Source organism: Corylus avellana, chromosome 1 (assembly GCF_965113065.1).
Source record: "Corylus avellana chromosome 1, dhCorAvel1.hap1.2, whole genome shotgun sequence".
NCBI classification, from domain to species: Eukaryota; Viridiplantae; Streptophyta; class Magnoliopsida; order Fagales; family Betulaceae; genus Corylus; species Corylus avellana.
Window position 1 is genome coordinate 19148622 of NC_142490.1, and position 10216 is coordinate 19158837.

Genomic DNA, 10216 nt, shown 5'->3' on the forward strand with positions numbered 1-10216 from the left:
CCACAAGAGCCCCAACCCTCCTCATTTCCCTACGCAATCCATCACAAACATACTCGAGAATCCAAGTTTGTGCCGAATTTTCTCCATTCTCTTTTGGCGCATTTTGGTTTCCATGAGGAAAACCATGACGGGTTTCTTCACCCTCACCATCCGGCAAAGGTCTTGAACTGTTCGGGGGTTCCCAAGCCTCCGACTATTCCAACTTATGATATTCATTGCGGTCGGCGGGGCTGAATTCCAGCCTCCGCCAATCCCGAACCATTTGTTGAACCGTCTCTGATTGTTACCTTTCGGCCCTTCTTCATAATACTCACACCCTTTCTCTCCTCGCCGACCCCTTTTTTCTTACTATCACCCTGGGACCCAGTCACTAGAAACTCGATTTCCTCCACCCAGTCCCTTTCCTTTCTCTTCCATGTCACTATGGCCTCCGTTGCAGCTTCACCTTCAACCCCCTTGGAATTTTTGCTATTGGCTTGGGCCTTTTTCACCGTATTTTCTACATCAACAATATTCGGGCCTTTAAAAATTCCACCAAGACTGGGCCTTTTGTCTACAGTACTATCAAGGCCCACGGTACGGTTTGGACTTTCAGCTGCTTGGGTTTGTCCCCTCGGCCACTTACCAATCGGTGACACTTGGCGCCAATCAAATCCCACTTCATTCTCCCTTGTTTCTATCTCAGAATCGGGTTGAGTTGTGTCATTTAATGGATTCCACGTGCCTTCCAATTCAGAAGAGGGAGATTTTTGGGTATGAACCCATTTAAACCCCTTGGTTTGACTAGTCGTTGGTAACTTGTGACTGGAAAGAGATCTTTCCTTTACCGTGTGAGTCTTTGCATGGAAAGATCTTGAACTCTCTGCATGATCTGCTCCAGGAAATACGCCCCCATCTTTTTTTGAATTTGGGTTCTGACTTTCCTTATTTGGCTCCACTATATCGTCCCCATCACCGGAATCCCTCCCACAGCTGCTCCGATCATCTTCCCTTCGAACCCCCCTAGCTCCCTGTCGTGCATGCCCATCTGAACCATCAGTTTCCTGATTAAATCTTCCTTGCCTGGGAACGTATCCTCCATTAGTTCGATCTGTCCCTCTTGTCGGCGATGCTGCTCTTAGCCATGGCCCAAAGTTGATAGAGTCTCCCTGATTAAGCAGGCTACTCTTCTTCAAACAACCTTCTTGCCCATGGATAACAACTCCACAGTGGAAACAATATTTGGGTAATCTTTCATATTGAAATGGGATCCAGGTCAAACACCCATCTAGATTCACTTTCCTACCTCGAGAGAGAGGTTTAGTCAAATCCAGTAAGATCTTCACCCGTAGGAATTCCCCCCAACCAACCCCACCTTTATCGGTATCAATTTCTTCGACAATCCCCACCGATGAGCCAATCTTACGTCCAACCTCACGCAATGGCAGATCAAACATACGTACCCAAAAAGGGGCTTTATTAAAAGTGATCTTTGCCGGCGGAATGCTGGGGTTGTAATCTTCAACCAAGAAGAGAATTCCTTCAAACACCCAAGGGCAGCCCTCCAGTACACGCCTCTTGTCCCTGCCATATGAAAATTCTATAATAAACAGGTTATCACCCAAGACCTTGAATGACATGGTACCCGTCGGCCTCCCCATCGTTGTAGGGTATTTTTGATGGTCTCCTTACTCACATATCGATCACCCACCAGTTTTCCCACTACTCAAGTCTGGCCCCTTGCAGTTACTTCTTGATAGTCCGTCGTTTGAACTTGAATCTCCACATCTTCCTCTTCGGACAAAGAAAATTTTTCCCACATCCTCGATAGATCATCCGCCATAGCACAAAATCCCAACAATCAAATTTGTTCTCCTTCCACAATCTTGTAAAGATCTGGAAAACTTTCCTTCTCCTCTAGGTTAGACGTAGAGAGAAAACATCGAAAATAGAGAATTTCCTAGATGCTCTGGTTCAACATTTTCTCAAAATTGTCTCATCGTTTGGACTATTGCTGAGTTTGAATGAAAACGCTCCAGACTGCCAGCTCTGATAGTTGGTTTAGTAGTACAACTCAACATTCTTACTTTTTACATCCCATCAATCACTGTTTCCGGAAACAGTTCTTTAAGGAAAAAAAAAAGGGTTTCCTATTTTTGTTATCGAAAACAATTCTCAAACGCAAAAAAAAAAAAAAAAAACTGATTTGCCAATTGAGCGTTTCTCTGTGCTTCAAGACTAAATTTGAAAAGACTAGGGACACAAAAAAAAAAACAAAACAAAACAAAACAAAAACAAAATTATGAATTACAGCTTGAGGTTACAGGAGTTATGTTTTGTTCTTTAGAGCATTTACAATGAGTTCTTATAATTAGTTTTTCCCAAAAAAAACTTAACTAAACATGTAAAAACACTCATTTAAAAAACTCCATACTCTATTTTTAACTTTCATCGGACACCCTCCCTGCATTTGAAGAGCCAAAAAGTTAAAGTTAAAGTTTAACAATTTTTTTATGCTTTATTTTTTACTTTCTTGCTACACTACCTTTTATGCTTAGAGGAGTGTTACACATCCCAAATTTTCTTCTCAAAAGTTACTTCTCAAATGATGTGTTTCCATCTCAACATTTTCTCAAAATTGTCTCATCGTTTGGACTATTGCTGAGTTTGAATGAAAACGCTCCAAACTGCCAGCTCTGATAGTTGGTTTAGTAGTACAACTCAACATTCTTACTTTTTACATCCCATCAATCACTGTTTCCGGAAACAGTTCTTTAAGGAAAAAAAAGGGTTTCCTATTTTTGTTATCGAAAACAATTCTCAAACGCAAAAAAAAAAAAAAAAAACTGATTTGCCAATTGAGCGTTTCTCTGTGCTTCAAGACTAAATTTGAAAAGACTAGGGACACAAAAAAAAAAACAAAAAAAACAAAAAACAAAACAAAAACAAAATTATGAATTACAGCTTGAGGTTACAGGAGTTATGTTTTGTTCTTTAGAGCATTTACAATGAGTTCTTATAATTAGTTTTTCCCAAAAAAAACTTAACTAAACATGTAAAAACACTCATTTAAAAAACTCCATACTCTATTTTTAACTTTCATCGGACACCCTCCCTGCATTTGAAGAGCCAAAAAGTTAAAGTTAAAGTTTAACAATTTTTTTATGCTTTATTTTTTACTTTCTTGCTACACTACCTTTTATGCTTAGAGGAGTGTTACACATCCCAAATTTTCTTCTCAAAAGTTACTTCTCAAATGATGTGTTTCCATCTCATGAGATTTATTATTCTGGGAAGTGTGACACCAACTTATGAGATGGTGACACATTATTTGGGAACCAACTTTTGAGAAGAAAATTTGGGATGTGTACCACTTCTCTTATACTTATGTTGTTTGTTGGTTTAAAACTAATAAAAAAAATAATATTTAATTAAAGTAGAGAAATAAGTAAAAAAATGTGGGGTTGTTTGTTAACAATATTTCCTCTCCCCAACACTATTCACTATTTTTCCAGAAAAAAATCAACGTCAAAACATTCTCATTTTTTATATCACATTATTAATTTTTTATGTCAAATCATTTACTCGTTACTACTATTCAAATGAAAAAATATCTATAAAACAATTTTTTACTTTTTATTTTTCAATACAACTTTTTTAACTTTTTTATACCAACAATTATTATATTTTTTCCTACAAAAAAAATATGTACAGTATCGGAGAAGGGTTGGGTTGTTAACTAACCCCTTAGTATTTGGCTCAACTTGAAAGTAACTCTTCAAATTTGAAAAAAAAGGTGAACTTTTCACCTTTTTTTTTTTTTTTTTTTTTTTGGAGGAGCTTGTCTCACCTAGTTTTTAAAATTTCAGATTAGTTTTAAATTTTCCTCCTTACTTTTAGGAAATCAGCCAATTACTTGAGAATATTTAGAAGATAATTTTAAAATGTTTTTTTAAAAATCATTTCCAATTAGGTTAAGGGTAGTGGCCCAGTGGGCCTGGCCCTGGTGGCAGCTAAAATTGGGTTTACAAAGAGTGTCCTGACGAAGAAGCAAAAAAAAAAAAAAAGTTTGATAAAATGGACATTATTTTAAAGTTTATCTACTTAATCCTCTCAAACTACCACTCCAATGACAATTTACCCATCAAATTATCAATTGCGACAATTTACCCTCCAAACTACTAAAAAAATGACAATATACCTTCATTTTTAACAAAATGACAACATTACCCTTACTAAAATAAAAATAAAAATACTAAAATTTATTTATTTTTAAAATTTTTTAAAGGTACTTTTGTCTTATTGAAAATTTTATAGGGGTAATTTCGTTATTTTGTTAACATTGGTACATTATCATTATTTTGGTAGTTTTACGGATAAACTGTAGTAATTAATAGTTTAAGGTGTAAATTGTCATTTGCGTGATAATTTGAGAGAGTCAAGTAGAATTTACCAAATTTTATAAATAAGAAAAATAAATAAATAAAAGAGGCGGAGATGCTTCTGTAGTGGCTAGGGATTCCAGATTGTTATAAAGGATTTGCCGCGTTAGGTTTTCTGGGATTGTTCGCCTGAGCGAGAGCGAGACAGAGAGAGATGGTTAAGGTGGTGAAGAGGATGGTGGAGGAGAGGAGAGGACGGCTAGGGTTTGTCGAAGAAAAACAACATCGCAAGCGAAGTCGCCCTGTTCCTGTCCCCTCGTCGGGTCCTGCTCCTCTGCTGCGATCCACGCGCCTGAACCCTAACCGTGACGCCGTCGAGATCCGCAACGACGATCCCGAGAAGCAAATGGGAATTCATCCAAAAAGTATGCACGATGAGTATTTCGACTCTTACGCTGACTCTGAGGTGGATTGCATCCCCTACTATAAAAAGTATAAAAAGAATGAGATCTTGACCAAAGAGGATTGCGTCCGCTACCACCTAAACCCTGATGTGTATGTGGTGAGTAAAATTAATTCCCTTCGTCTACGTATATGTCTGTATCTGTATGTGCCTGCATCTTTAACACTCCTTCGTTGTTATAGGGTCACCGCCCGCCTAGGCCCTTTATTTGTGGTTCGACTCGATCATTTGCAGTAAGGTACGAAGATGAACTCGAAGATTGCAAACAATATTCGCAGCTCGCAATAGACGAATACCACCGTCGCCTCAAGGTTGGTGTTTCTGTTGTTGATGTTATTATTGTTATTTTATTTTATTTTATTGGCTTATGAGGTATCGGATGGAGATGAATATTTGTTATGCTGAAATAATAGTCAGTTATTGCTTCTTTTTCTGTGACAATCATGATTACATAAACTTTTGTGTGCAGAATGAAAATCCACAACTAGAGTTTGTGGAGCTTTTGACAGCAAGGTTTAAGCTTTCCGATATAGTCAGGTATTATATAACCTTTGAGGCCAAGGATATTGCTGCTGGAGGCCAGACTAAGACCTATCAAGCTGTGGTGCGTATACCCTTCAAGTGGGATGGTGATGTCTCCGTGTTGTGTTTCAGGGAGTGTGAGCAAGAGCAAGGTAAAGGAATTTCATTTAAAGGAAGATTAATTTGATTTCTTTCTTTGTTTCTGTTGCGTTTATCGATTTACTGCGGCTTATCTTATACATGAATTAGTAGAGGCAAATGGTGAAAATCTTCACCTGTATTTGAAAGGTGAAGATGTTTTAGTTTAAATCATAACAACCGATTAGTATTGCCTTGGCTATTTTTAATTTTATATTCCTTCACCCCTGCATTCTTGTTATTTAAGCTTCTTGTCCCCTAATCCTTTTGTTCTGGTTCAACCAAATATTCCTCTTTTTCCGTCTTTACTGCCAGTTCTTCAAAAACTTCTTGTAGTCAAGGTGAGAGAAGAAGCTTATGCTTCAAGACAACGACATGACATGTTATAACAAATATCTTTTGATGTGTGAAAGTGTATTAATTTGCTTAGGAATCATGTAATATGAGAATGGTTGTTGGCACTTAGCTTTTCTTTAGCACAATATTGACTGCTATTTTCATTTTTATTTGTTTGGTCAGTGAGAAGTTAGTAATTCAAGTGAAGCTTCATGGATATATGATGTTCGCCTTTCAATTTTTTTGTTTTAAGTAGGTTCAGGCAATATACGTGGTAAAGAATGGTGTTGGGAAGTTCACACTGCTGTGAGGGTTAGTATGTTTATATCACTACATGAAAGCATGGTTTGATTTAGTGAACTGATAATGACATTCGGTTATTGTGAGACGAAGTAATTATATATTTCTTTGATTATTGCTTGTTATCTATTGTTGTAATGATGCACGGCACTTGAAGCCGCTGGTAGTGGTACATGTTAAAACATCTTTTAACGATATTCTGGATTGCTATTGTGGACTAAATCTTCTTTGCTCACATAAGTAATCTAATATCTTGTTTTCTTGCCTCTCAATCTCCGTTCTTCACTACATAGATAAGGTATTAGCTGAGTAAATCTTGATTTGTTGAGATTGGAGTTGGGGGAAGGATGATGGAAAACATAAGGGGGATTAGGGAAATATGAGAGAGGTCAATATAGGTCCCTAGCCCTATGCATGTGACCAAACAGTTCAAGTGAATATAAAGTGATGCTTTTAAACCATTGGTAGGCGAAGCGTAGTGCTGCTATTTAATGTTTGAAGAAAGAAGAGATGGTAAATTAGAATGGTAGTATTGGAGCATTTGGTGGTGGGAAAATTTTGAAATTGTAGTGTAGATAAGAACCGACTCCTAAGCCAGTGCGTATCAAGTTCGTAGGTTCTCTCTCTACACTTTTTAAACCGAACTTTTTTATTATGAGCCAACATGGTTGTAGACTATGCTTTGAAGAGTATCAATAGAAGAACACGATGGTTGTGTAAAAGTTTTGAAGAACATGCTACTGAGTCTGCTTTTCATTGTTGGTTTTTTTTTTTTTTTTTGACATACTGTAAATGTTTCTGCTTATGAGGACCTGGGCTTTCAATTGGGTAATTGGGTGTGTAAAATCTCATTATGGGTAATTGAAATTAGGCTCTCTGAAATTTCCTGCCAAAATAGAAAACCCACCAGTAATTATATTGTGTGGCAAGCCGTGGTTGGCCAAGGAGTGTTAATAATTTGGAGTTCAAGGTGGTGCCTAACCTCTTTTCTTTGTGCACAATTGCATGCACACATGTATATGGTGATAATCTGCACTCCATGGATCCATATGGAGATAACACACACACACTCACGGCCTTTTGTTTCTTTGAAAAGTGTGTGATGAAACAAGTGAAAAGGTTATAAGGCAATGCATCTCTTCTTTACGAGATTCTTTTCACATTTTGACACTAGCCCATTGGTTTTTTTGGCAGCCCTATTTAGAGGAGTATCCATCGGAGGAGTTGAGGAGGAGATTGTTGAAGAAGATATGTAATTATCCAAGCCTAAACAGAAGAATATTAGTACAAGCCTCAACCTCACCTGTATAGTTTTTTTATGTGTACTGATTTATATGCTAGCAGGAGTTTCATGATTGAAGTGGTTGGCGTTATGATGTGCTTCACTATATACATGTATTTCTGGTTGTAGGATTTTGTTGGGCCATTGTAGTTGCAGAGACTACTGTGACTCTGTAAGGCCTCATAAAGCGAAGGATCTATCAAAACCACGTCCTGATTTATCTATATAGGAGTTAATGAACTTTTGTCTTCAAGAAGAAAAAACAGTTTTTGAGCTTCCAGCAGCTTTTGAATGGGTCAAAAAAAAAATGGACTTAGAAGTAAAGACGAGTATCCCACAACTATAATTAAGTTAATTATAAGTTCATGGGATACTCGTCTTTACTTCTGAGTCCATTTTTTTCACCCATTCAAAAGCTGTTGGAAGCTCATACCCATAAGGTTTTGATAAGACCTTTCGCTTTATGAGCCCCTACAATAGTCTCTGCAGCTACTATGGCGCAACAAAATCCCACAACTAGAAATATATGTATATATTTAATTTTTGAAAAATTATAACATAACTAAAATATTAAATCTTGCATGACTTACCATCGATTTACTTAACAATATAAGGGGGAAGAACATCATAACGTAGACCACGGGGGAAGAACATCATAACGTAGACCACGCCAATCATGAAACTCCTGCTAGCATATAAATCAAGAGAGCCCCTATTGTGCAGCTAGACATCAAAAGCTGCATTTTGTAGCAGCCAATGTCATTGTGACTAGTGACACATCATTCATTTAAGAAAATTGCAAAAAATTAAAATGAGACCAAACACAGCAAATCAAAATGAAAAAAATACCAAAAATACCCACCCAGCAGACTCATAGGCCACGGAGTGGTCTCGCCAGACCCACGCCGTGGGTTAGGCGAGACCCATCGTGGGTCTAGTGTGACCCAGTCGTAGGTCACCTCTCCGGAGACTTTGGGTCACTCTCTCCGGCGACTTTTCTGCCAAATTCAGCTTCAAAAATTGATTTTAATGCCTCAAAAATCGATTATAATGCTACAAAATTCGTTCTAATGCTTCAAAAATTGATTCTAATGTCTAAAAACTAGTTTTTGAATTAAAAACTAAAACCTAGAGGAAAAGGTTAACCCTTAGAAATTTTTTCAAACTAAAGTCGGAGAAGAATGTCACTCACAGCGCCGGAGATAGACCCAGCCAGAGCGGTGAGACCCACGCTAGACCCTTTCACCGGCGCCATTTCAGTGGCTGAGAAGACCCATCAAAAAAAAAAAAATCCATTAGATAAAAAACCAAAAAAAGGGAAAAAAAATGATAAAAAATGATTTTGAACTCAAATGAGAAAACTAAATAAAAAAAGAGAAAAGTTACCTATGGTCATTTCTTCTTTCTCTTCTCCGCAAGACCCATGCCATTTTTTTTTTGTTTTTAATTTTTTTATATCGAGTGTATTGGGTTGCAAGCTAAGCTTGTGCACTTAGCTTAGGTGGCAGTAGATGATTGGGGGCTGCAAAAGTTGGGTTTTGCAGCCCGACCACATAGGAGGTTTATTCATAAATCAATACTAGTGAGGTTGAGGGAAGTTAGTGTTAGTGGTCAATAGAAGTTGAAAGTGGTTTATTAATAACTAGTAGTAACGGTTCTTGGGTATATAAATAGGTGTTACTAGAATATTAGGAGATAAGAAATTGTGTTTGTATTGTAGTATTCCTCCACTCTCACTTGAAGTATTAATTTATCCTTATCAACTCTGACTGATTGAAACCCTCAATGGTATCTAGGTTCAATGAACTCACCAAAAACAAAGAATTTATCAATTTCCAAAACTCTTACAACAAACAACCTTTGCCTAAACCAAAAAAGTCACCACCAAAAGTCCCTGAGACAAGAACTTTTTTACTTTACTTATTGTGAAATAAGGTCAGGGAATTTCTTTTAACTTGTTTTTTTAATATTACTTTGTAATACATGTTTTTCCTTTTCTTTTTACTGCTCTTATCACAACATTTAATATTACATTACATTATTAATAATGTGCTTTTATCACAACATTTAATATTACATTACATTATTAATAATGTAAACCATGAAATATTCATAAAAATGAGAGAGATTACTAGTATTGGTGCGGATGAACTTGTTGTACCAGATTCCTTAATTTTTATCCGTGCAAAAAATAAAGGCAAAATGTGACAGAAGGTTCTATAAATAAAATCTCAATTGAAAATTGGAAAATTACACTGAATTTTGTCTTGATACAAAAGTTTGGAGGATACAAGAAAGTATGTGAATGTTAGTCTACAAATGATTTTTTTTTTTTTTTTAAGCAAAAAACATAAACCTCAGCATTTCTAGGTTAAGTTCTGTGTGTGCGTGTTGGATGGGTTCTGGTCCATGAGTAATGTTTAGGAATTTCCAAGAAGCCTCAACTCTAATGGAGAGCACAGGCTTATAGCTTGTTACATCCCAAGAGGTGTATGATCTCTCTTCCTAGGCTGGCACTATCACAGGGATTTGATTGCTAACAATCTTAACTTAGAGAGACAGCATTGTATTTATTTCTTGTGCTTGCAAGTTTCTGTTTCTCACCCAAGATTTTTCTGCGTGCGAGAAGTCATCACTCGTGATTCAATTCTGCATAGGCATTTCGTACACGCAGAGGTAGACTTCGCCGGCGAACTTCCCACTGACAGTACACAGCCATTCGCATCATCTTCGCCGGCAAACTTCTTCATCGTTGACGATGGGACGGGACGACGGGACCGGCTGCGTGACATGCATTACAACAAGGGGGACCAC

At 37.2% G+C, this 10216-nt stretch overlaps 1 protein-coding gene across 2 annotated transcripts; it reads left to right on the forward strand.

The window, feature by feature from the left end:
* Positions 1-4503: 4503 nt before the first annotated feature.
* LOC148588055 (uncharacterized) lies at positions 4504-7694 on the forward strand. Of its 2 annotated transcripts, XM_088512155.1 has the most exons (5): positions 4504-4923; positions 5007-5135; positions 5294-5498; positions 6077-6132; positions 7315-7694. In XM_088512155.1, the coding sequence occupies exons 1-5, from the start codon at positions 4576-4578 to the stop codon at positions 7429-7431; spliced, it is 855 nt and encodes a 284-aa protein (XP_088368281.1). In that variant the 5' UTR covers positions 4504-4575; the 3' UTR covers positions 7432-7694. The 2 variants fall into 2 exon arrangements, with proteins under 2 accessions (XP_088368281.1, XP_088368286.1); XM_088512160.1 differs by lacking the exon at positions 6077-6132 and having other exon boundaries at positions 4505-4923.
* Positions 7695-10216: the final 2522 nt, after the last annotated feature.

Coding starts and splice junctions, on each gene's coding strand:
- LOC148588055 (XM_088512155.1), top strand. CDS start 4,576: ATGGTTAAGGTGGTGAAGAGGATGGTGGAGGAGAGGAGAGGACGGCTA. Junction 5,499..6,076: donor GGAGTGTGAGCAAGAGCAAG/GTAAAGGAATTT, acceptor TGTTTTAAGTAG/GTTCAGGCAATATACGTGGT. Junction 6,133..7,314: donor AAGTTCACACTGCTGTGAGG/GTTAGTATGTTT, acceptor TTTTTTTGGCAG/CCCTATTTAGAGGAGTATCC.